The sequence below is a fragment of the Schistocerca cancellata genome, chromosome 4, assembly GCF_023864275.1.
Source record: "Schistocerca cancellata isolate TAMUIC-IGC-003103 chromosome 4, iqSchCanc2.1, whole genome shotgun sequence".
Taxonomy (NCBI): domain Eukaryota; kingdom Metazoa; phylum Arthropoda; class Insecta; order Orthoptera; family Acrididae; genus Schistocerca; species Schistocerca cancellata.
Genome location: NC_064629.1, coordinates 114,948,371 through 114,975,568, shown reverse-complemented (window position 1 = coordinate 114,975,568; position 27,198 = coordinate 114,948,371). Strand labels below are relative to the sequence as shown.

General features: G+C 43.6%; 1 protein-coding gene across 4 annotated transcripts in view; it reads left to right on the top strand.

The window, feature by feature from the left end:
• The window catches only part of LOC126183887 (neurogenic locus protein delta), a 1,431,801-nt gene that overhangs the window by 1,373,084 nt on the left and 31,519 nt on the right, over window positions 1–27,198 (top strand). For all 4 annotated transcript variants that reach the window (XM_049926201.1, XM_049926198.1, XM_049926199.1 and 1 more), the window contains 2 exons: window positions 23,836–23,987; window positions 26,178–26,483. In XM_049926201.1, the coding sequence (XP_049782158.1) occupies window positions 23,916–23,987; window positions 26,178–26,483 (378 nt within the window). In that variant the 5' untranslated portion in view covers window positions 23,836–23,915. The remainder of the gene's footprint in view (window positions 1–23,835; window positions 23,988–26,177; window positions 26,484–27,198) is intronic.

Genomic DNA, 27,198 nt, shown 5'->3' with positions numbered 1-27,198 from the left:
GAAAACTCTAAAACAATCCAGAATCTGAAATTGACTCTATATCAGCATTTCAGTCAGTTGACTTACTGTTTTATACCATCTCTATGGTGTCACGTTCCTTAACGGAATGGATTTTGTTATGTATATGTAGAGCAACAAGTGGGCAACGGAACTCCTCCCATCCTCCCCATGTCACAGGTCCTAAATAGCGTAAAGCAGCAGACATATTGATGGATCGTATGAAAAGATTATGCAGATATCTTGCTCTACAGATAGCCAGACCGATACCGTGCTTCATGACAAGCGATATAGTAATCGACGAGATGTTAAATCTGTTATCCAACCATTTTCATCAAAATTCTTGCGCCATGCTGCCTCCGCCTGCTCTTGGTTTCCACTGTAAAGCTAACACTTGGCACTGCTTCCCTTTTATCGCCCCCTGTGAATCTCACCCTCCAGTTTGTGAAAATTATGGGCAATAAGTGTCGGGGTGTTTCCCTTCGCCGATTTGTAACAGACTGTAGCCAATATAATGACAGTGTGCGACAATTCACCATTATGTAAAGGAATTTGTTATTCTTATGTCGTCAGATGGGCGACGTCATTAGGCGTTCTTCCCGGAGTTAGTGACCATTAATTGCCCTCCACTGATATTCCCTCCTTTGTAAATACTACTGAACGTAAATACCATTTTTTTTAAATTACGTTGGTAATTTTGTCATTAAATAAGCGATTTGATACATAGGTCTACTGCCATAGACTGTCATTACTTCTGTCGACTTATGCTGTTTATTTACGTACTTCTGATGAATGGACGAACCATATCTACTGTATTCCATGGGTAACAGCCATAATTTAAGTGACCTACAGGGTATAAGCTTTGCGAAGAAAGCACATCGTTCTTTATAGAGGTTGTGGACCATTCTCATATTTCTTGGTAGCAGAAAACGTAAAATTTCATATTTTATTTTACATATCTCACTTTCTGGCAGAGGCCAATTTGTTGCGCCTCTGGAAAACGATTCAGGAAAAAGAAACACAGAGTGAGGGCGTAAACCATTTCAGATAAATGCTGAGACAGCTCCTTAAGCGGACTATGGTACCTTCTATCACCCGTTATTAAATGTGCTAATGTTTTAAGGACTCAGCTCTTAACGAGATCTTAAGCTATTTTGATCTGCCTTGTACAACTCTTTATAGAATAATGATTTCCCACCAACGTTTTTGTTAACATTCTTAAAACGTTGTTAATTCCAAATATAGTGACAGTAGTCATTAATGTTTCTTACGACTGCATGCTCACCTAAAAGCTGTGTGCACTCAATTTAAAGACACTATTTGCAAAATTATCGCCTGCTAGCATGCAGCTGGAAGGAGGGAAGGGCGGGAGATGCACTGAAAACTGAAAAGCTTTAGCTATCTTTGATTTCGGATTCAAACTCAAAGAAGGAAATAGTCAACACTCACCCGTATTCAGTCGGTAGTAAAAATCTGTTGTAAAATTTGTGAACTCATGTCACGAAGATAAAGACGTATTATTTCGTATGATAAGACTGCCGATCCTGTTACGGACTAAGTCCTTCAACATCCTTTGGAAACTCCCACGTAAATAGCTAGAGAAACGGTGAACATAAATTACACTTACAACTGATTTGTGTACGCTGTTTCGCCGGCCGGTGTGGCCGTGCGGTTCTAGGCGCTTCAGTCTGGAACCGCGTGACTGCTACGGTCGCAGGTTCGAATCCTGCCTCGGGCATGGATGTGTATGATGTTCTTAGATTAGTTAGGTTTAAGTAGTTCTAAGTTCTAGGGGACTGATGACCTCAGATTTTAAGTCCCATAGTGCTCAGAGCCATTTGATTTGTCTACGCTGCTAACACTTTGTCAGATTGTTGGTAATTCATATTGTCAGACTATAAAATATTCAAAATGTATTCTTCGTACATCTGAGTTTCATTTAATTGCTTGTTAGTTCCGAAATATGTCTAGGTATCAAAAGAAACGCAAAAAAATGTTTTGCAGAAAGTGTTATAAATCTACACTTATTTCGCAAACAAAATAAGTAACAACTTTGACTACAGCATCCTCTCTGTTGGAATATGCTCTAAGACCCTGCAATAGCATTACATTATGGATATTGGTGTCTCTTCCTATATTCAGCTTGTTTACACTGTTGCTTTTTCTAGTCCTGTCGGATTATTTATTGCGCGTGAGAGACTCGACCTAAGTGGTCTGCTAATTACACTGTGTATTCAAGTAAAATATAGTAGCAATTTCGTTAAGGCCGGGCGCCTTCCAATGCTTTGAGCAGTTTTTTTCGTTTTTTTTTTCAGTGTGTGTGGCGATCAAATAACGGCCTATACGAAAACAGGGAGTGGCAATCGCGATTTGAATTATATATGTACGACGAATCTGCCAAATCATTAAACAACAGTTTCTCATTAGGTCGATTTCGAGCATAGACTGGGGAAAGTGACTGAAAGAACTCTTCAGTAGGCTTCTAATAAAGAAACGTCCGAAGTGGTTACTAATACTGCGTGAAATATTACGGAAATAATCTGAAACTGAACAGGAGAAGGGGAATTCCTACACTGAAAAAATTAATGCGCCGTGCAAGAGGCACAACATGAAAAAGCGCGTCTCGCAAATTCACGCGGAAGACGTGTCAAGCTCCATCTCCACGTCCCGGTTAGCCCTTTAACTCGCTGCGGGTAGGGAGCGACAGTGCGGGCGTCGGGAGCGTTCTTCCTACTGAAATGTCAAGGTAAGTGAGACGTCTCTGACATTACCGGCCGCCTGTGCCTGTGGGAAGACCTCACAGAGGCTCCTGACGCAACACAAATAAATCGCTCACGTTCCGTACTATCGCGTTTGTCATCTCCGCGGCTGCGAAATTCCGTCGTGTCGGCCGTTCTTCGATGTTCCCGGCGGAAACGACGAAAATTCCGATGTTCGGAAGCTTATTGATGACGACATTGCTGTTATACCAGTATTATTTCAAAAACACTTTATGGTTTCGTAACACTGTAATTTTAACCTAATGTTTTTATCTAAAGGAGGGCTTTTACCGTTCCTTCTGTTCTTTTAAAATCATTTTATCAGTAAGACTGTGGATTTTGCTTTCCGATTTTAATATAGAGCGTTAATATTAGTCTTTGTGTAAGCTTGTGCCGGCCGATGTGGCCGAGCGGTTCTAGGCGCTTCAGTCTGGAACCGCGCGACCCCTACGGTCACATGTTCGAATCCTGCCTCGGTCATGGATGTGTGTGATGTCCTTAGGTTAGTTAGGTTTAAGTAGTTCTAGGTTCTAGGGGACTGATGACCTCAGATGTTAAGTCCCATAGTGCTCAGAGCCATTTGAACCACCAAGTTAGTCTTCTGGATTTGTGTTGTAGGACGTAAATTGATTATGTACAAATTATAGAGCACAGAAATCAGTTTTTTGCAGGTTTTATTCGGCAAATCTAGATTTCGGCTAGTGCCTAGCCATTATTAATGCAACATTTCATAGTATCAAATGTTCAAATGTGTGTGAATTCCTAAGGGACCAAACTGCATAGGTCATCGGTCCTTAGACTTACCCACTACTTAAACTAACTTAAACTAACCTATGCTAAGAACAACACACACACACACACACACCCCCATGCCCGAGGGAGGACTCGAACCTCCGCCGGGAGTGGCCGCACAGCCCATGACAGGACGCCTCAAACCACTCGGCTTCATAGTACCGAGAAATGTCAGTCCCTTGTTGGTCGGGCATCTGTAACAGGGGACTGACATGCATTGATACTATGAAATAGTTCATTGATAATGGCTAGGCACTAGCAGAAAACTAGATCTGCCGAATAGAACCTGCCAAAGAAAAAAAAATCTTATCACAGTCGCTGAGTGCACCCACGTTCCTAATCGAAGATAACCTGATGTAGATTGATTATATTTCTAAGACACGCAGCCATATCTTGTGGATACACTTTGAATGCTTCTATTATGATTCGAATGGATCCTAAATAGTATGAAACAGAATTTTGGTTGCGTGTAAAGTGCACTCCTTGTCGAAACAAGGCGGTACCCGCGTCTTACTCCGAAAACATATTAGTATCCGAAAATTGTAAGTTCAGTGTTCGTATCACTGAGAGATAACAGTGCTAGTTGTTATAAAAATCCTGTTTTCATTAGTGACAATTTTTGCCATCAACTGATGATTTTTTAAAATCGTAAATCAGTATAAAATCGTTGGAAAAAATCCATATTAGCGGACTTACCTAATCCATTACTACTATTAACCTCTACCAAAAACACGAACACGAGCTATAATATTACCATCCGAATAGTAGTACAGTAGAAAACAAGCAACTGGTGAACGACTTACCCTGCGCATTCGCCAAATACGGACATACTCCGTTGACAGAAATGCGGAAGCCTGCTAAAGGGATGCAGCTGCTACTTTTCCAGTCAACAGGGCTCCATGGTTCATGCTTTACGTGTGATCTATTTTGGCGCAACATTTTTTGTCAATTATAATAAGATTTTGGTGTAAAACAATACCAGAGATGCTGATTTGATGCTTTATTTGGAGTTCTTGATGATGTACAGTGAAAACATACTATTAGTTGAGTTGTGGTAGTATAACCTATATTAGTGACAGTATTCGATGGTCAGGGTTTCTTCTCCGGTAAGAGTGGTGACCGCCCAGCGTGTGATGCCTTGCTCTAGTTCCGTGGACCGTCATAGCCATAAATACTGCCTGTGGGCTATTGACTTTTTTAGCGAATGTTCCAATTAAAATCAGACGAGCAGTGTCCCATATTTGTTATACTGTTACGGTACCTATCTTCACACAAGTCAGCTGCTCGTGGTCCCGCGGTAGCGTTCTCGCTTCCCGAGCACGGGGTCCCGGGTTCGATTTCCGGCGGGGTTAGGAATTTTCCCTGCCTCGAGATGTCGTCTTCATCATCATCCTTCATCCCCATTACGGTCGGAGGGAGGCAATGGCAAACCACCTCCACTAGGACCTTGCCTAGTACGGCGGTGCGGGTCTCCCGCATCGTTCCCTACGCTGTCACGGAGTATGGGACTTCATCATCATCTTCACACATTCTAAGACAGTTTAGGAACTATAATTTTTAGAAATGTTGTGTATAGGTTAACGCAAATGGCTGGGAAACGTTATTAACCAAAATCCCCAACTAATCACCATTTTAGTGCAAATTACGTCTGACTGGGTGTTGTGTGCTGTCCTTAGGTTAGTTACGTTTAAGTAGTTCTAAGTTCTAGGGGACTGATGACTGTAGATGTTAAGTAAAAAAAATTACGTCAAAATCTTCACAGTAGTTTAGTGTTCACATAATTTTGTTCACCTTTTATTCGAAATGTTCGTAATTAGTTACCCTAAATTATTCAGTTCTGCAAAATGTTATACATAAAGATGTGGAATTACTGGAAAGTGTTTGCCGGCATAAATATACATTAAAAGATGAAAAGGACCTGGTTTTATTTGCCTCTTGGGGGACCACATATGAATATGTACCTTCGGCTTTAAGCTGCAAACTGGAATCAGCTAGTGTGACAGCCTTCAAGTTGTCTGAGGTTTCTGTTACTACTAAGTGGTGGCATCTTCCAGGAGGCCAGAAACGGAGTCAGTGGAGTCAGTACCACAGGCTGACTTTAACCTATCAGCAAGGAGATCGCTCCTGACGCACGTACAAGAGGAGATTGGACTGATAGACGGCCGTCGCGGAACTCAAAGGGGGGTTTGCTTTCCGCAGAGCCGGCATTCCCGCATACGGTCTCGGAGATGATTCGCTCTCCGATATTTGCCGCCACTCGTTGAAACTATCGTTGTCGCTACTGTGCCTTCTCTCTACAAATGGTCCCATATTGGCAGAGTCTTCTGAATTATCTTCGAAGACTACCAAGGAATGTTGGGCATCGTTCTGCCAGATTTTTTTAAGGCAAGAAATTTGTCATTCATCACGATAACGGTAAGTATCCCGGATAGTTAAGCAAAGAAAGCAAGTCGCATTAAACAAATTATTCCCCGGTTAAATTACTAGCATCTTTGAGCAGGAATGAGGAATATGTATGGCAAAAATAAGATCGCCTGTCAAAATTGATCATGCTCTTGAAAGAGCACACATGTAGCATTGAAGCTCTGTAGCTGTAGACGTTGTCGGATTGGTATAGTAAAAGGAACTGCTGAATTTCAAATGCTCGCACTCCAATGTCTCTACAAGGAATGGTGTCCCATTCACAGCCAAGTAAACAGCGTAAGAACAATGATCGTAAAAAGATCCTAACCGCCAGAGACGGAGACAAATGTCATCTGTCAGCGACAATCTGTCCCAAATACGACTAGAATTGCTACTGTCAATAAATGCAGGTCCATTCAAAACTGTTTCCGAACGAATATCCCGACGGGAATTGCATACAATGGACACAAGGAATCCCCGGCCGGAGTGGCCGAGCGGTTCTAGGCGCTACAGTCTGGAACTGCGCGACTGCTACGGTTGCAGGTTCGAATCCTGCCTCGGGCATGGATGTGTGTGATGTCCTTAGGTTGGTTAGGTTAAATTAGTTCTAAGTTCTAGGGGACTGATGAGCTCAGAAGTTAAGTCCCATAGTGCTCAGAGCCATTTGAACCATTGTTTGACACAAGGAATCAGCACATCGAAAATGACAAGTCCATTAGGTTGCCGTGAACAGGATGTTTATTTCAGTATTCTCAATGACCACGTGTGCACCTTTCTCCAATAGTTTGTAACCCAGAGGGTTTTCTGAGACATACAGTGACTCAGCAACTATCCAATCCAGTCCCTTTGCAAAGAAAGACGCGGAATGAAATTAAAATCCCATTTTCAATAGCGCATTCGTATTGCTTAGGTACTCAAGAGTTCAGTGATAGTAGACATGGGTCTATAAATACATTAATTAAAAATTCAATGAGATTGTCAGTTTAAGCATTAAAAACAATTTTCTCCAGTCAACTGGAGGTGGAGCAGTCTTCGTGTTCATTATTCAGTTAATTCGGAAAATTCGCAAGATGGAGAAATGTCTAGAAGTAGGGGTCCATTACTTTCAAATGAAAGCTGTAACCACTTCGACTCGTAAGGACACGAGTGCCGATTGCATTCAGAGAACTGGCGCCGCTGCGGGGTCACCAGACCTAGCACCAAGAGGCCAATCTACCCTCCAGTCGAACGCAGCAGGAACGGTTTCTGTTGCCACCCGCACTCAAGTTAGCTCTAGGGACCTTCTGTGGGCGGAGGCACCTTGCTGTCCTGCATGCGAGGTTACAAAAAGAAGAAAAAATTCTCTCCCAGCCAGGTATCTTAGCAATTCTTGGTTGGTTTCGCTTCGTTATTAGTGGAAGTGCGAAACTGGGGCTATTTTATGTACGTGTTTGCTTCAATCACTTAGGGAGCAATGATGTGTAGACTGAATCAGCTCTAGTCAAGATATTACGTGTTAAAATGCCCGAGGCCACGAGTAGGATGCAAATACGCTATTTGCACAGCGAGAAACCGCCATTACGATTCAGTCGATGCTAAGGTGGTAAGCTTTGTCGTGTTGCCCTGTCTGTGCGTTCGTATGACGTGACTCCTCCTGACTATTTTCTTTTGTGATTCTCAATTCCCAAAATTCATCTCAGTTTTCCGATTATCACTCCTTCCCGTTACTAGCCGATTTATCGTTGTCTATCGTTTGTGTCTCATTTATTTTCATATATGTTTATCTTATCCTACACAAAGTCGATAGCTCCCTATTTGGCCCAGAATTGTGAGTTGGCTAAACTCTATTCTTTCTGACGAGAGAGCGTCGCGTTTGTGTTTTTATCGCGAATATATTAAATTTAGATTCTCTGTCTGTTAGCCGGCCGAAGTGGCCGTGCGGTTAAAGGCACTGCAGCCTGGAACCGCAAGACCGCTACGGTCGCAGGTTCGAATCCTGCCTCGGGCATGGATGTTTGTGATGTCCTTAGGTTAGTTAGGTTTAACTAGTTCTAAGTTCTAGGGGATTAATGACCTCAGCAGTTGAGTCCCATAGTGCTCAGAGCCATTCGAACCATCTGTCTGTTACCGGTCTGTAGATTTCCTCCCGTCCCCTTCATTAAGTCATTTAGTCACGCAATAGAATGGTCCAGGAAGCAGAAGACTAGCAGATGAAATTATTTCTGTCTGCTGACAGGGAAATAATGACAGGCAGTGCATCTCATTTGTATCTGATAAACCTCCACACCCAAACCAACGCAGTATGCTGTTGAGATTCCCGCCTTGAAACTTAACGGACATGTCCACAGGACTGAACGCATATTTTCCTGTTTTGACAAATACTCAGAAACCCTACCGCATCTCGACTGACCTGCTAAATTACGCGATCTTAACCCACAGAAAAGTCTTCAACCACTTTTTAACAGCAGGTGAAAATAACCAATCATCATCCCCGCAATTTGGTAGCTCTATAGAATGTAACTTAGTGGCTTCCGGTAGATAGGAAAAATTATGATTCCCTTCATCACCATAGTGAGGCCATTCTCAAAGTAAGATGTGGTGTTACGATATCTTCTAGGAGTGATCAAGTCTTGGACCAGTTTGCTTGTCGTAAGAGAAAACGAATGCCGATATGTTTAACTCGGCTCCAGATTTAGACGTCTCTTCATCTGATTGAGATTTAATATTATCAGACATCTGGGAAATAAAAATCAGAAACCTGGGGACAAATGGGCCTAACAGTCGCATACTAATATCAAAGGATTTTGCATATCATTGGATACATTTTCCATTTAAGTATTTGGATGTCGCGCGAATTGCCAGACGCCAGAGAACATTCTCGCTTATTTATCAGTGATTTGGTAAGGACACGAAGAAAGTTGAAGAGGAAGCCGGCTGAATATAACTAACCTCTCGTCTATGTTATGCAGTACTTCTGATTGCTAGAGTTAGAAAAAAAAAGTCTGTAGACGTCAGTGTGGGAACTGCAGCGGTAAGTTTCAGATTATAAACATTTACTAGATACGAAGAGTTTATCGGATAGGACACTTGAAGAAAATTCTGCAATACGAAGTTCAAGGTGTACTACTCACAAAATTATTTTCACCCTCTTTAGACCCTTCCATGCGTTAACTCAAGCCATGAGCTATTTCTTCTACGTTGAGCTTTGATCTTTGTTATCAAGATACGTTGTGGTGGAAGACAGTGGTAACAAGATCTGCAGTAAAATTCATCTTGAAGACTGAAAGTAGACTACTGCTTCGCCGGCCGGGGTGGCCGAGCGGATCTAGAAGCTACGGTCGCCGGTTCGAATCCTGCCTCGGGCATGGATGTGTGTGATGTCCTTAGGTTAGTTAGGTTTAAGTAGTTCTAGGGGACTGATGACCTCAGAAGTTAAGTCCCATAGTGTTCAGAACCATTTGAACTACTGCTTCGAGCAATTGTCTCTAGTGTTTCTGCGTTACATCAATCCTTGGAACACATTCAGATTTTCGTGAAGATAGCAGTAGATTAATGTAATCTATAATGACTCTCACTGCTCAGTTCGACCAAAGTTGTCCAGTAAGAGAATTTTGCAATACGAGAGCTAATGGAAGATGACCTGTGCGCATCGTAGTATAAGCTACAGGAATTTTTGTTGTCCTCGCCTTCAATGTACACCGTAGGGACACGGACGTGAGAAAACTAGGATTGTTTGTGGATACCATAAATTTTGTCAGAGGAGCTGTCTCCGGTGAAGCAAGGAAGTAAAACGATCTCAATTACTCGATTGTGTTCATCCTTGCGGTTTTATATGCCTGCTGAATAGCAAGCAGTCATTTTGGAACCCTTGTTCTCCATCAAGGAGTCTACGGTCCGAAGTGTAGTGTTTTTGTTGAGACAGAAATAACCCCGTCACAAATCTCCAGGAAGTAAGTACGAGCTTGAGCTTAGCAAAATATTGAAAGCGTTGAAGATTCGGTCCGTGACTGAGACGTAGACCGTGAATCTTAAGTAGAGGAAAAAACAGCCAGCGTCAAACATCGCTTTAGTCTGGTAGTCGGCATAATGTAAATACGTGGCGCTTCTTGTTCGCTGGGCTGCAGGCGCCTCGAAAGCTTGTCGAAACGAGGTGTTTTCCGTTTTCCGTATGACTGACACCCGTCGCGATGGCAACTTTCTACGGGCGCGCCGCGCTGCCCCACAATGCCGTCTTTGTCGAACTAGCCTCCAGCTGCGCGTGTTTACAGCGAGATATCGCCTTACTATCGATACTGCTCGCCTTCATCGATCATCACATTTCTAGCACGAGTCATGCTGCTTCCGTCGCATTCCCAACCCGACACATGCTGACATGAAAATTAAATGTTGCTGAAATGTGAACCACAAATGGATTACTAGAGGAGTGGAAGCAGAACTGGTGATTAGGCGGTAAAGGAAATTGTTGCTTGATGACAGTTGGGTCATCTAGGGTAAAACAGAGAAATTGTACAGGACACGAAAATATTCTTACTATCTCAGTATCGTTGCCTGACGATATTTGTCTGAAGGGACACTTGAATTTACTCCAAACAGGCCCTCCCACTCTGTTGTAACGTCGGCACTTCAAATCGCTCATGTACAGCGTTACCTGGGTGCAGATTTGATTGAGGGTATTAAGCTGATCTCGTAGCTAGAATTTGGGTTTTCTTTCTCATAACTCAGGTGACTGACTTCAAAGTCCTATTTGTCATTACCTGATCCCAAACACACTCATTCAAAATGAGTTAAGTGGTCGTGAGCGAAAGACCTGCGTCGTATTCGCACATAAAAGAAAAAAGATAAATTAGCAAATAACCTTCACGATGGAGGACGTACTAAAGTCCAAGAAACACGATACAATCAGTTCGTTACCTAAGAATTTAAATGCTTGACATGTTCAGTGTAAGTTTCCCTCAATAAATATCGCAGATTTCGGAACCAAATCAGTTATCTATTGGTGCGTTCAGCTATAGAGGACATAGACAAAGATTATGCTGAAAGATCACTTGGTCTGCTGTGCTGTTATCTCATTAATATTGTATTCTGTATAAACAGCGAATAAAATTTTTAGTGTCACTCAATGTAATGAGACAGCTCCAACTAAGATATCCATAGCACATATCTATAATATCACTAAATAACTCCCCTGCTGCGTTTCTTTTTGTCTTTGTGTGAAGACTCATGTTGTGGTTGTTACTAAGAAAACCTCACGAGGAAGGTTTGTGCGTGTAATTTATTGCCGCTACGCCAGACAAGTCGCTGGCCATAGATACTTGCTGCATCCAGGCGAAGCCAGGACTGCTCGCAAGTATTTCTTAAATCAGACTGCTACGAGTGTGAATCCACTACTTTCAAATGGTTTAAATGGCTCTGAGTACTATGGGACTTAACATCTGAGGTCATCAGTCCCCTAGAACGTAGAACTACTTAAGCCTAACTAACCTAAGGACATCACGCACATCCATGCCCGAAGCAGGATTCGAACCTGCGACCGTAGCGGTCGCGCGGTTCCAGACTGAAGCGCCTAGAACCGCTCGGCCACTCTGGCCGGCCACTACTTTCATCATGCCACTCCAGGAGAATCTTGACACTGAACTTTCCTGGCCATTCTTATTGTGATACAGGGTAAAACCGTAATGTTCCATCGCTATATGGTGGGGGGGTGGGGGGCGCGCTCACTTCGCTTTATTCTCCAATTCCGTCGCTTTATTAGGCATTCTATAGATATATGTAGGTTGCTGCCCCCTCTCCCCCCCCCCCCCCAAAAAAAACTGGGAAATTACTAGCATATTGAAATAAAAAAGAAGCAAATACCTCACAAAATCATTAGTCCCAGAATGAATTTTTCACTATGTATTATACGTTGCCAAACCAGCCTATAATTATTAATAGATACAGGGAAAACATAAGATCGGCATGGAACTTTCTAGTTGTGTCTAAAGTTTAAGGAATTAACTGAAAACCTCGGCAGCACTTCGGGCAATGAATTATTGTGTAGAATGAGATTTTCACTCTGCAGCGGAGTGTGCGCTGATATGAAACTTCCTGGCAGATTAAAACTGTGTGCCCGACCGAGACTCGAACTCGGGACCTTTGCCTTTCGCGGGCAAGTGCTCTACCAACTGAGCTACCGAGCTACTGGCAGAAGTAAAGCTGTGAGTACCGGGCGTGAGTCGTGCTTCGGTAGCTCAGTTGGTAGAGCACTTGCCCGCGAAAGGCAAAGGTCCCGAGTTCGAGTCTCGGTCGGGCACACAGTTTTAATCTGCCAGGAAGTTTCAATTATTGTGTACCTTAGTTATTATTTGGTTCAACCTAAATGCCTCACTGAGTCTGCAAAGGATCAGTAGTAGAGACTGTTGGACGCAAAGTTATTGCAGGGATTTGTTGCGAAAAACGGAAGACAGGCTGTACTGGCACATGTTGCACCCCATTTCTGGAGGTGTCCAGTGCACCTAATTGCCATACGGATTACAGATTTGCACCATCAGTAAATGGATCCGTAAAAAACATACATTGAGAAACTTGACATTAAATAACGACTTCCGTGGCAGGTATTACTTCGTCAAGATTATGTGAAAATCGACAATTTTCACTAAGCAGTGGAGTGTGCGGTAACATGAAACTTCCTGGCAGATTAAAACTGTAAGCCGGACCGAGACACGATTTCGGGACATTTGCCTTTCGCGGCCAAGTTCTCCTTGGAAATTAGGAGACGAGGTACTGGCGGAAGTAAAGTTGTGAGGACGGGTTGGAATCGTGCTTGGGTAGCTCAGTTGGTAGAGCACTTCCCTGCGAGAGGCAAAGGTTCAGAATTAGAGTTTCTGTCCGGCACACAGTTTTAATCTACCGGAAAGTTTCATTGGCAAACTAGTCAGGCTTGCGATACTCGGAAGAATCATTGTCACAGTAAGAGCATAAAATCATATTGCTGCAGTCCATTCGTCGTATGGAATCTGATTTAATGCTTGCTGTTCTTTCTTCCGTCACTGAGTACATTAATGCTATTGCAAATGGTTTCAATAGTCCTCTCTAAATGGATATTTTAAGACACTAAATGAGCAGTTATTCCCGAGAAAAGCTATCGCCAAAAGTATTAGAATGGAAAATACTTAAATCGGTGGTTGACCCCGCAGTCGGGAGCTTCCAAGAATTAACTGCAAATTTCATCCCATTTCTGTTCCACATCTGGTTGTAGCAGTGGAGATAATGAATGTACTTAAAGGGGAAAATATTACCTAAAATCAATTCGTTCTCTTCAACTCTTCTTTGTGTCTGCCATCTCTTTGAGATGTGTTGGGTGTATTGGTGGAACTGTAAGACGGACTGACCTAAGAAATTTGTATCAGCCGAAAACTATTAAGAAGAATACCAAAAATAAAAGGCCCAGAGGACCAAGCTATGCCGAGCCGCCGCCATGTCATTCTCGACCATGTGCCATCATTTGGAGGGGGAAAGGGGTTAGCCCACCATTCTCTCGGCCGTTATCAACTTTTCAGACCTTCTAAAAGCTTCCTTGTTCAAATAGCTTTTCAGTCGGCCTCACAAGGCAGAGTGCACCCCGTTTGTCCTTCGAACAAGGAAAAATCCCTGTCAGTTTTGGGAACTGAACATCAGTCCTCTACATGACACACACGGACCACTCACCTGAGTAGGCGGGTCAGAGGAATAAATGAGTTCTAAATTTGTCCAAATGATGAAACACGGTGGCGTAATCGTCTTTAATGAGTCACCTATGTTAGAGCTACACACATAAACACACGGGTACGACACGATCTACAGATCACGAATGGTGCGGATACGACTGGAGCTCCAACTATGTGACATACTGCCAGTGACTCACAGTGCAACTGTATCCACAGAACTCCACGTACCAGGCATATTACAATGTTAACTTTAAGGAACTCTCTCAGAATGTCTGGTGAGATATGAGAGGATCTGGAGGCACTAATATTTCCAGGAAAAAGACAAAAATGAAGTGCTCGGTTTTGGATTATTCATTGGGCACGAATATTCAGAGGCGAGCTGCTCATTGTATGACCATTTTATGCCTCTCATTGTTATAACAGAAACTCAGTTACTGTCAATATGGAACCATCCTGTTTTTACCCCTGAGACTTGGCAGTGGACGCAGTCCCATAGTACTAGCGAATTTAAACTGGAAGATTCAATTAACTCTCCCTGTCACATTTAGTAACACGAGAGCTATTTTGACACACACATCGCTTGAAGATTTATACTGTGCTAGATTCGAATACAATAATTTTATGAGCTAATTCGCTGGATTACTGTAGTTTCATTCAGTTGCTTTACGGATAATGTACGCTTTCTTTACTGGACACATTACGTTGCTTGGTATTAGAGCATATAGATTAACTACGAATGTGCATTGAAATTCCCATTTGTTCTATCTATACCACATTATTAGAAATAAGTAGCATGTAAGGCTTGGCTACTGTAATGTTGTTTTTTTAAAACGCACAAAGTAATCTCTAACGATGCAGTAAGTATCTATATTTATCGCAAATGTCTACACAACAATGATGAGCGCGAAGTAGATATTTGCATGTTACGCCTGTCTTAGGCATCATTTTATTAAATCGATCAGTCGTCCACCTGATAGCACGTAATCGTCATTTAAATTAATTACATTGAATGACCGAGCTTAAGGTGCCCTGTGAAAAAATTAATTCTCTAATCTTAAATATGAGTCCGCTTGGTATGTGTTTTCAGAATCCGTAAAACCTTGTATTCAAAGTCAGACCGCTCGTTGATAGCTACCTACGTATGCAAAAGAGACGTAACAGACGCCTCACAACTAACTGTGGAGATTTATACACAATTCTATGCCACTCAGACTTGATCAATAGGCAGCACAATGGACAATCGTATTATAACAGTACTTAATCAAGTGTAATGAAAAAGCCTCTCTATATTATATAGTGGAGTTAATAGATTACTAATCACTCCCTTTCCTTTGGCAGTAACAAATGCACCTGAATATATTGCTAAAATTTTCATGTCAACCAACTGGACCTGATACAGCCCTTAAAAGCAAGCACCCCTCTTAGTTTGTTCACTTTGTCTTCAGGTCGTCTTCGTGTAGACCCTAGCCATAAAAGCTTTATTTGTGAACTTGACGCACGGTATACCTGCATGTTTTCTACATAGCTGCGCGTTTTAATGCACTTACTGCGATTTTAAGCTGTTTTCTGGAAAATATGACACTAGGAGTTATAAAAGCAGAGAAATGTTATCCAAGCAGCACCCACAAGGCAAACTGGCGTGATATGTCTTAGAAATATCAGGCCCGTGCTTCTACTCCACACTGATTCATTCGGTGCATGGCGAAGGAAGTCTAGTTTTCAATGAAATGAAAGCTATCGTAGTTACTGTTATCCCCTCTGTCAGCTCGTAGTTTCCAGTAATGACACATTACGCTACTGCTTAGACGTTGATTATCATAATCAGAGCCTCCGTCCTTTTTGTCAACATATAATAAACAAATCCTACTTGTTTGTTCTTCCTCGTGGACTTGTCCTGCGTTTTCACAGGGGTGGCATGTTATTTCGGATTTGTAAGTGTTAGTGGTAGAGGATGGCAGGGTCCACTTGCTGTTGCCACTGCTCCCCCCCCCCCCCTTCCCCACTCCCAATTTCACAGTGATGGTATTTGTGCACCCCCATCTGTTGCGTATAGTGTTATCGTATGTGAAAATGTGTAAACGTTATCGAAAGGTTTGCTAATCGTGTAACTGAAGAGGGACATGGCTACCAGCCCAGTATTCACCTAGTGGCCAGACTGGCCACCACAATGGCCCTCCTCGTTAATCCCCGGGTTGGATACGACCCGGGGCCTGCGTCTCTCCCCGAATCCCGGAAGCGGTATGCTAACACGCGCGGCTATTGGGGTGGGTCATATTTGTTCATTGTTAATAAATAAATATACTAGCTTTCAAACAGCTGTTAGAAGCTTCCAAGAACCTGAACCATTTTGAAGTAGGTTCCTACAATCGTTTAATAAATTACATTAAACCATTACAATAACACTTACTCCAAGTCTTAAAACTATATATTTTTACTTATTCACTATCAAAGTTCGACTTGTTACTTTTCACAACTGATGATGGCTTAAGAAGCCGAAAACCATAAATAAATGAAATTTGAGGCGGAAAATGTTTCTTTGTCTTTCGTAAGCATAAATTTGACTTGAAAGTGAATAACAGTAATGTTTTTGTTAACTTACTATAGCCGTGTAATCGAAGAAATGTATTCGACAAGTTTCAGTCGTTGCATGGTAAATGAGTTGCCCGATAAGCATTACTGTGCATTCTGAGAAGACTAGAGTGGTTTGACAAAATATTGTGAAACCCTCAACAGAAACAGTTTGCCGAGCTTGCTTTTTATCCATGTACAATACTCTAACAGCGCTCGTTCTCTCTTGCACCGTGTTGTTGTGGAGCCAGACTGACGGTATCCCACATAATTGTGGAATCTCCCCTTCTTTTGGACCTTCGTGCTAAGTATAGTCTTCCCGATTCCTTGAATTTAATATTAGCAGACGATTCACGGATGGTTGAACTGGTCCTCAGTTTCCTCCGTGAAAATGGTTTTTATTTCCAGGTGTAAGGTTCTGCTTTAGTCCTGGAGCAGAGGCAGGCTGTGGTTGTAGTTGGGACCTCTTTTCCAGTCTTCTCGGTCTGTGACCCCATGACCGCCCCCTTTTCTCCAGTTTTTAGATTTGGGCTCACCTTTTATGCCTTTTACTGTGTGTGTTTAATGTTCATTATTTTATAATTTGACTCCCCTGACAGGATCCGTGCACTTTCAACAAATCCTCTTCCTTCTGTGACTAATTTCGGCATCGCAGGACTGATGACCTCGCAGTTTGGTCCCATAACCCCTCTCAATATATCAGTTAATCAATACATCCATCTCGCTTGCCCCCCCCCCCCCCCTCAACGGCTCCCGTATGGACGACATACTAATAGGCATATAAGCATACCTGGCGTAGAGAAACAGTTGAAAGATTTGAAAGCAAATAAATCACCAGGTCAGGATGGAATCCAGTTCGATTTTACAAAGAGTACTCTACGGCATTAGTCCCTTACCTAACTTGAATTTTTCGCAAGTCTCTCGCTCACCGTCAAGTCTCAAGCGACTGGAGAAAAGCGCAGGTGACGCCAGTGTATAGGAAAGGTAAAAGAACGGACACACACATTTACAGAACAGTAGCCCTAACTTCCGTGTGCTGCAGAATCCTTGAGCGTATTGTCAGTTCGAATATAATAACCTTTGTTTAGACTGATAAGCTTATGTCCACGAATCACCATGGTTTCAGAAATTATCGCTGATGCGGAGCTCAGCTTGCCATTTCCTCACATGAGATACTGAGAACTATGGCTGAACGGCAACAGGCAGATTCAGTATTTCTAGATTTCCTGAAAGCGTTTGACACGGTGCCCCATTGCAGACAGTTAACGAAGGTACGACCATATGGAATACGTTCACAGATATGTGAGTGGCTGAAAGACTTCTTAAATAATAGAACCCAGTATGTTGTCCTCGACACCGAATGTTCATCGCTGACAAGAGTATCGTTAGGAGTGCCCCAGGGAGGTGTGACAGGACATCGGTTGTTCTCTATATACGTAAATGATTTGACTGAAAGCAGTCTGCTGCTGTTTGCTGATGATCCCGTGGCGTACGGTAAAGCGGTGTTCTAGCGGTTCTAGGCTCTCAGTCCGGAACCGCGCGACTGCTACGGTCGCAGGTTCGAATCCTGCCTCGGGCATGGATGTGTGTGATGTCCTTAGGTTAGTTAGGTTTAAGTAGTTCTAAGTTCTAGGGGACTGATGACCACAGATGTTAAGTCCCATAGTGCTCAGAGCCATTTTGTACGGTAAGCTGCCGAAGTTGAGTGACTGTAGGAAGATACAAGGCGACTTAGACAAAATTTCGAGTTGGTGGGACGAAGAGCAGCTAGCCCTAAATGTGGAAAAATGTAAGTTAATGCCGATGAGCAGGAAGATCAAACCTGTAATGTTCGGATACAGCATTGCTAGTGTACTGCTTAACACAGTCAAGTCGTTTAAGTATCCGGGCATAACGTTGCAAAGCGATATGAGGTGGAACTAGCGTATGTGAACTGTGACAGGGAAGTCGAATGGTCGACTTCGGTTTATTGGGAGAATTTTAGGAAAGAGTGGTTGACCAGTAAAGGTGACCGCATATAGGACGCTGCTGCGACCTATTCTTGAGTACTGCTCGGGTGTTTGTGAACCGTACCAAGTCGGACTGAAGGAAGACAGAAGCAATTCAGCGGCGAGCTGCTAGATTTGTTACCGATAGATTCGAACAACATGTGTTACGGAGATGCTTCGGGAACTCAAATGCGAATCCTTGGACTAAAGGCGACGTGCTTTTTCGAGAAACACTATTGAGAAAATTTAGATAACAGGCATTTGAAGCTGACTGCAGAACGATTCTACTGCCGCCAACATACATTGCGCGTAAGGACCACGAAGACAAGATATGAGAAATTAGGGCTTATACGGAGGCCTACAGTCAGACACTTTTACCTCGCTCTATTTGCGAGTGGAGCAGGAACGGAAACAAGTAGTGGTACAGGGTACCCTCCGCCACGCAGCGTACGGTGGCTTGCGGAGTATCTATCGAGATGTAGATGCCTCTCTATTGCGCCGCGAGGTAGTTACGTGATCATTGTGGTGGTGCATCGATCTATCATCATGCCAGACATTACATGCTCCAAACAAAGAAGTATTGTTACCATAATTTGTTAAATATATTTCAGTTCAGCAAAGCAGCAACAGCAGTTAGTGTCGTAAAATGATGCAGAGCTCGTAGGAGAACTTAGTCTGTTAATAACGATTGAGGAAGAAAATCTAAACTTCCACACATAAAATATCGGGCCATCAAAGAGAAGTGTGGATCTGATAAGAAGGGAAGTGACAAGAAATTGGATTCTGAACTAAGTATGCGTCTAGGGAGCACACTGCAAACCTCTGTGAAGTTGAACGCAGAATCGTCGTTGCTGCTAAGGGCACAAAGAATGTGTTTTCGGGCAGTTGGAATCTGTGATATTGTTTAACATTTCTACCTTTTCATCATTCCCCTCCACATGGCATGGTGCTTATTAAGAACACAAGAAGTGTACAGTCCAGACCGTTTCCCTGTAGTTGCCGAAGCGTTGTGAAACCTATGTGAATTTGTGGAAGATAACGTCGTTCAGAGTGGTTCAAATGGCTCTGAGCATTATGGGACTTGACATCTGAGGTCATCAGTCCCCTAGAACTTAGAACTACTTAAACCTAACTAACCTAAGGATATCACACACACCCATGCCCGAGGCAGGATTCGAACCTGCGACCGTAACAGTCGCGCGGTTCCGGACTGAAGCGCCTAGAACCGCTCGGTCACCGCGACCGGCCCGTTCGGAGTGAATGACGCTGTTAGTTTTTGCTAATATAAATAGTGAACTGAATGAAATTTTAATCGACCATGTTTGTTCGATGATGATGTCCCCAATCGCGTGTGTGGAAATGTCAGCAATTGGTTTCATGAGCTTCTTGGAGAAAATATCCTGCGTAGCTCCCAGAAGCGCCGCATCTGAACATCGTTGAGCCATCGCAGGCTATGCAGGCAGTTTTCCTTTCTTCCAGCACCTCGAAAGCGAGGCGGAAATGTTCAATGCGGAAACTTCATAAAATCTTATTGTACGCCCTTGGTGTTGATATGCATGGATCCGCAGGAGAGTAGAGGCCATTTTCGGCCCTGCTTCATATTAGTCGCGTGTACACTTTTTTCCAAGTGGCTGTATTAGAACATTTACAGCTTTTTCGGATAATGTGTAGAACAGATAATCGAATATTTATGTATATGTCGAGATATTTTAAAGAAAGCCTAAACTTTGTTGCGGATGTTTATTTATCCGTGGGATATTTAAAAACTGGAGTGAAGACTGACCTGTACCAGATGACAAATCCCTAATCGTGTCTCTTCGTCTGCCACCTGGTACCAGAAGTGAACAAATGTATTTTGCCTGAAGATCAAACTTAAACTGCGTTTGATAAAAAAAAGGTCTTACGAATTCCTCAATAAGGAACTAATAAAGTATCAACATTAGTTTCAAGAAGCAGCAATACATTCTTTTTCAGTATGACCATAGTTCTTAATCTGTGCTGGAAAGAGTCGTAGGCGCACGTTCTGTGTGTCAGCCAACCCTGAGAAGAAGTCACAGTAATTACTCAAAATGTTAGGTTTAATTTTCGATAAAAAAACTTACTTAAAGTTCAGTTTCTCCCCACTAACTTATAACGATGATTGATTGAATGTTCTTCACACAATGCCAACAATATAACAGATTTACAAAAGAAACAGAGCGTTGTATACTTAGACAGTTGCTTCGATAGTGACGCGAACGTTTTGCTTCAGATAATTTTACTTGCAGTATTGCTCAGATTTTTAAGTTCATCTATTAGGTGAGGGCCACAGGGCATAAATGATTTGTTCGCGGAAACAATGAAGGGATGTACAGACGAGACTACTTAGACCTATGAATCATGCTTATAGTACGTCTCCATTCGATGTTCTAGCACATTTGTGTCTGATTCTTACATTCCACCTGACTCCCCGATCGTAGACCTAATAATTGTTAAGTACACAGGTTTTTTATACATAATTTGTCCACAGTCTTTCTCTCCCCTCCGATATATTCCCGTCAAATCTCGACCCCTGACACCCTCGTCTTGGAGAAAGAAGGCGATGTATTCTCAGTCTTTCTTGGTGCTCTGCATTTTCTTTCGCCTTTCTCTATACTGAGTACTCAAGGAGCAAGAGGTGTGTCATAGTTGTCTACTTAAAATACTTTTGAAACTATGTTAGCTGTTGTTTCGAATCAGAGTGGTTCCTTCTCCAAAGAAACTTCTGCACCTTCCTTAGTCAAGATTCTCGTTATCAGAGAAACATTAAACACGAACAAATTATTTCCGAAGAAACACACATCTCAGTTGTTTACTGACTCCAGTCTCTCGCCAGTCACAGGATATTCTGCGTTTTCCCGTGCAAGCAGTGCTATAATATAATCTTGGGTGCTTTCACAGTACCAAGAAAATTATCGTACAAGTCTTGATATAGCGACTGAGAAGTGAAAATTGTTGGTCATATCGTAAACCAGCAAGTTCCAGAGAGGTGTAGGAGACACAACAAAGTAGTTTTAGAATTATCCTTCGTGCATCGATAGTGAGTATTGGGGTGTCGTCTGTTAGAGGAATTGTGTGAATGATAGAGGCTATGCGTGATAGCAGAACGTCTCCCTCTCGCCACAAGACTTGCTCTTGAGGAACTCAGTGAATTAATACCAGCACCACAAACGGTAACTGCTGGCTGACCCGCGTGGTTTTGCGGCTGCTTAGTGCCACGCGATTGTTAACTGAATCATTAGTCATTGTAGCTTATGGGACTGTAGTTCACCATACCATATAATCACAGTTAAGAAATAAGGCATGCGGCTCTGGTTTCCACTGTGCCTTATTTTTGGCAGAAAACGTTATCGCAGGATGACTGGAAGCCCCTATGTTGGAGACAGAAACAGTCTGTCCTATCGGTAGGTTTAATTTAGGGAAAATACGGGAAATTAAGCATGGAATGCAAGACTTATTTTGATCTAGAATGACAACAAAAATGTTAGTTCTACGCAACATCGTTCGGTGTGAGAAGTTTTAAACGTTTCAAATCTAAAAGAAAAATATAAGCATCTGAAGCTAGGCGTAAGTGGTAGTACAAAATGACTTCTTGTGTTCAACCCAAGCGCATCTGGCTTATCGCTGTTCACAAATATTTGTTTGGAAACGAAAGATAAAATCAATAAATGCGTTTACGTTCTATGCTCGTACACCGTGATCAGTAGTGATAGTACGCAATTAGATTTCTTTTGGCAGTGGTATATTGTTTGCTCTTTAGTGACACTCCATTTTCTCTGTTATTCACTTCGATGTAATACCTACGCGAATAAAGCAAAACTTTCGTTAAAGGATTACCGCCAGCACGCCAGCAAGATACTGATGTTTCTAAGTAGTATTCCCAACGTCCCTCTCCCACCCATAGCCTCTTCAGAAGCACCCTCATGACGAATCGTAGTCGCGACAAGAAAATGACAAAATACACCCCTTTCAGAAACTTTCAGCTATTACAATTATACAGTCTTCATACAGTTCGCCATATGAAAATTAATTTGATTATATGTGGCCGGCGACAGCGCAGGTCCCAGTTATTTTGTTGTCAAAATGTATTGCTGTGCCGGATTTGTTGTTGGTTGGAGCGATTATTGGATTACACATAGGCTTAGTTTCAGTATTGTGGGATTCTCTGCATGTAAATTAAATGTTATGGAAGAAATGCTGATCACTTTATACGATGCTGAAATCCGCCGAATGTAGTTCAATTGGTTGAAAAGTATATCCGCAGCTAGATTTGGAGAAACCACCAATAAAAAGAATATTTTCACTTCGTTTCTCGGAGCAAAAATGACTTCGGATTGTTGTCACTGTTGACGTGTAACTTAACCGAAACTTACTACTTTTCAGAATTTTGTAGCCCCTGGTGAAAGCTGCCAGACGGACCTCAGACTACATGAAACAGAATACATATTAATTACAAATTCAGGTAGGACATGGGGCAGCTAATAAATCGGGGGAAAATTTCGAAGGAAATTATAGTTACTGTCTGATAGTGGAAAGTTTGGTTTCGTATTGTATTATTCGACAACTGAAAGAATGCCACCTTTGTTGTAGTATTATTTTTCCTCTGCTTATTATTTAGAGAATGCTAGGTACACCGCTCGTCAGGACGTGTCAAAGCTTTCAGTCAAGTTCTTAAATTCGAAGAAAAAGTTTAATGAAGTGATCACACTTCAGCGCGAAAGTACTAACGAATACGAGGAGGTATGTCAGTTCGATTATAGAATGAGCGTACCTAGACTTATGACGTAGAGCACGTGACGTCATTGCGTCCGGTGGTGCGCGAGGAGCGGACTGACAAAGCCCCCTCCATGTGTGACGTAGGGGGCTGCAGTGCTGCAGATGCATCTGGCTCCCCTACCCGCCGCGGGCTGCCCCCTCCAGTCACTTGTGCACGTGTGTTTTAAAAAGCTTTGCAGCTGTCCCTCGGGACTAGTCGGGGCTGCGGGATGTTATAAGTAGGGGAGGATGGCGCGAACGGAACACCAGTTTCGCCCCGTTGTTGCTGTGCGGCTGTCGTAGCGTGCCGCCATCTGCCCAGAACAGCGCGAACGTCCGGTCGCCGGTTGCAGTTGCGCGTCTTCACCGCAGGGAGCGCTGGCTTCGTGCATCCGCGGGCAGAGGGCTGCGGGCCTTTCTCGCTTCAGTCTTTGGCCAGTCTCGGCTCGTGGTGCTTCTAAGTCGCCGAGACGCCTGCTGCGCTGCCGAGCTTAGAACGCGACGTGCGCCGGATATACACGCTGTGTTTTATGATAGCGTGGATACTACGGTAGCGGCTAGGCTCGCAGCTCCCAACAAATTTTCGTCTGTATATTCTGTGGCGTGTGTCAATCTGAGTGATGATATACATTATCAAACGGACTGTTGTACGTTATGATCGTTAGTGTTCTGTGCTAATTGGACGTCTGCTTCAACTCCATTTGGATTTAAGTGTTCCTTTGCGAGAGTTATGTGTACGTAGCTTCGTGCTGTGGTGTTTTATTTTGAGCAGAAATTTTTAATACCTTTTGACAGTTCTTTCCCCCACTTGTTTTTTTTTTTTTCTGCGAGTGCTGCCTATTCACGTAACAAACCGCAAATAGTGTGCAAAAGGCCTATGGCGCCGTCTTGCAGGTGTGCGTTGAGGTAACATCGTAACCCGCCTCCAGGCTGTGCGGAAAAGGAAGCAGACGATACGAGTTCCAGGCCCCACCATGAGGTGGATATCGTCTCATGCGGACTGCTTTATGATATTGGTAGCTGTCTTCTTCGCTGCGCTGCACCAGGTACTGTAACTGCTCGTCACGATGACAGATCGCACGCTGTTTGCAGAAAACGTGTCTGGCCGGGAGAGGCCTGAGCCAGGCGCAGCCGCCGACCGTGGGAACTCCGGTCGGCAGGCTTCCGTGGAATTCCAATCGACGCGACTCCGTCTTACCCGACTTGCTTCCTTAATCTTTGCCGCATTTCGCTGGCCCTTCTTTCAGAATAGCACTTACTCCTTAAAGCCCCCACAAAACACTTCCTGTCACCGTTTTTTGTTACATTCTGTCTCAAATGATTGGCGAAGTTGTTTAGCCGCGCGTCCTGTCATTTACGCGAATCGCGGAATATTCTCTCTATATTCCATCATTGTTCACTGTCATTGTTAGCTCACTGGAGGGAAAGATGTTTTGCTCTTTCCACGTGGCGTGGACAGCCGAATCCCCTGTTGTTTACTTAGATTGCTTATAAACATCGCGCTTGTGTACAGCCACAACTGTTTCCAAATCTTACGCTGTGCTGCGATTTGAAGTTAATTACAGCATTTGTGCGTATTTTCTACGGCCTAAAGCACATTTCAGTTCTTGTCACACCGAGTGGTGTTGTCAGTCACTGGTTCATGATCCGGCGTGTTGCGATTCACTATCATTTTATTGGCAAAAATCTTCCTACTCGTTTCAGATACTGTGCCAGCTCTAAAAATAGGTTTTATCGCGGCCTGTAGGGGAAAAAATGACTACTGTTCTGTTACAGTGTGGGTTTGGCGACATTGTTTTCTGCAAACAGCGTGCTTTGTTTTAGTAATAGTTTTTGTTTAGCAAGAAGCTTGATAAACATTAGTGCATAACCGTTGCGAATGCAGTGTAATACATAGTGTTAACTTAGTTTTTATGTTCTCATTTTCTGAGATAAAAAGTAAAGTTCGTAGTATCGAGTGCAATAGTAGAGAAAGCTTTTCGCCGGTTAAAGACTTGGACCCACAGCAGACTCTGAGCACGGCCAGCAGGCAGCTGCTGGCCGTACAAAAAGTGACGTGTCTATGCGGTGGGCAGCGACAGCACGGGCCCTGTTCCGGTGGACAAGTGTTGCGAGACCGCCGGTCGGGGCGCCTGCTTGCCGTGCACTCGCCAAATTCTCTCCATCGGAGGCAGCTCCTGCGCCTTCTTCATTTTCACGTTCAAAGTTACTCGAGTAAGCGATTGGAAAAAGAAATTTTTTTGGTAATATTTTAGTAACAGTTGCTGCTATCGGTTACTTTTATTTGCATGACCCGGTTCCAAAAACGCACGCAGAGAATAACATTGTAAAAATTTCGGTAAGAGTGCAGTTCACTGTCGTACCTAAGGCTGTGACGAAGATCTGACACTGATAGAGGTAGCTGACATACATGATACAGTGTATAGCGTATAGCCGCGTAAGCTTTGGACATGCGTGTTTGATCAAAAGTGTCAGTCACTGCGGTTGGTGCAATCTCGTTAAAAGATGTTAAGGCTCGTATTACACTGTCAATGTTCTTCGACGTATCTTTACTAAACGCAAGGACCACATTCTGACTTTCATAGAACCGACAAAAGTACCACAATACACGGCCAGAGATTTTAGAAAAATGTCTTTTTTTTTATAAATGATATTTGTCAAAGATGTACGGTGTAATACGATCCTAAGGGAGTATCCTAACGCTTAATCTGCAGGATGCCCGAGAACTGTTATTTCCAATGTTTTAGGTAATTTTGCCAAGAGTGTAAACCGAAAATTTATCTTTACGTTGATGACGGTCCAAAGCCACATCACTGCATGCGGTACTCGGGTATTGTAGAATTTGAGGCTCGCTCGACAAAGGCAGTATTCACTGTTACTTCTGAAATCACTGTGACACGGTGTCACGTCTCTGTTGTACGCGGCTTAACGAATTCGGTTACTGAGTAGGCGCCTCCGCATGGCTCCGCGCCTGTCAAAACCGCGACTGTTGCCTCCGTCGCGAACGAGTTGTTTGCTTTTGCCCAGCGACGCGGGCGCCGACTGTGCGATAGCGTATGTAGTAATAATAGAATGTAGCTTAGAAGTAATTAGTAGAGAGCTCTGTGTGTGTGTGTGTGTGTGTGTGTGTGTGCGTGTGTGTGTGTGTGTGTGTGTGTGCGTGTGTGTGTGTCGCCGGAGGACGCTCCGCTAGGCGGCTCGGAGTGGGTGTCTGCAAGGTGGTGTTGGGCCCCCAGGCTCGTGGCTCCGGAGTCTTCGAGCTGCGTCTCAAGTCGTTCGTGAACGACTACGGCAAGGACAGTGTGGGCCAGTGCTGCAGCGGCGCGCGGCCCGTGCCCCCGGCGTCCACGTGTCCCGGACAGTGCCGGACCAGGTTCCGAGTCTGCCTCAAGCACTACCAGGCCAACATCGACACCACGTCTCCCTGCACGTTCGGCGACGTGACGACGCCCGTGCTCGGCGACAACTCCGTCTTCCTGGACGACCTCTCGCCGCCCGGATTCACCAACCCCATCCGCTTCCCGTTCGACTTCACGTGGCCGGTGAGTACCGCTAACGCATTTCGCACCATCTCTGAGCGCGCCTGCTTTCCATTCGCCGCCCCCGTACTTTAAACGAAGCTAAGTGCAGCGTAATGCGGCCAAATGAGCGAGAAAGTCTGTTGCGTTAGTTAGAAAGGCACGTCACACGCCAGTTTGTTGAGGCCCTCTGTCTACAGATGCGTATTTGAAGTATCTCCTTAGGGGAAAACTGTCTTTTATGCCAATGCACATTTCGAAGTCACAGCGTCATCGTGCCTTTTTATGTTTGGGCCTCACAAGCGATGTCAATATCCTAGAAACATGTCTACATCTACATGACTACTCTGCAATTCACATGTAAGTGCTTGGCAGAGGGTTCGTCGAACCACAATCATACTATCTCTCTACCATTCCATTCCCGAACAGCGCACGGGGAAAACGAACACCTAAACCTTTCTGTCCGAGCTCTGATTTACCTGATTTTATTTTGATGATCATTCCTACCTATGTAGGTTGGGCTCAACAAAATATTTTCGCATTCGGAAGAGAAAGTTGGTGACTGAAATTTCGTAAATAGATCTCGCCGCGACGAAAAACGTCTTTGCTTTAATGACTTCCATCCCAACTCGCGTATCATATCTGCCACACTCTCTCCCCTATTACGTGATAATACAAAACGAGCTACCCTTTTTTGCACCCTTTCGATCAATCCCACCTGGTAAGGATCCCACACTGC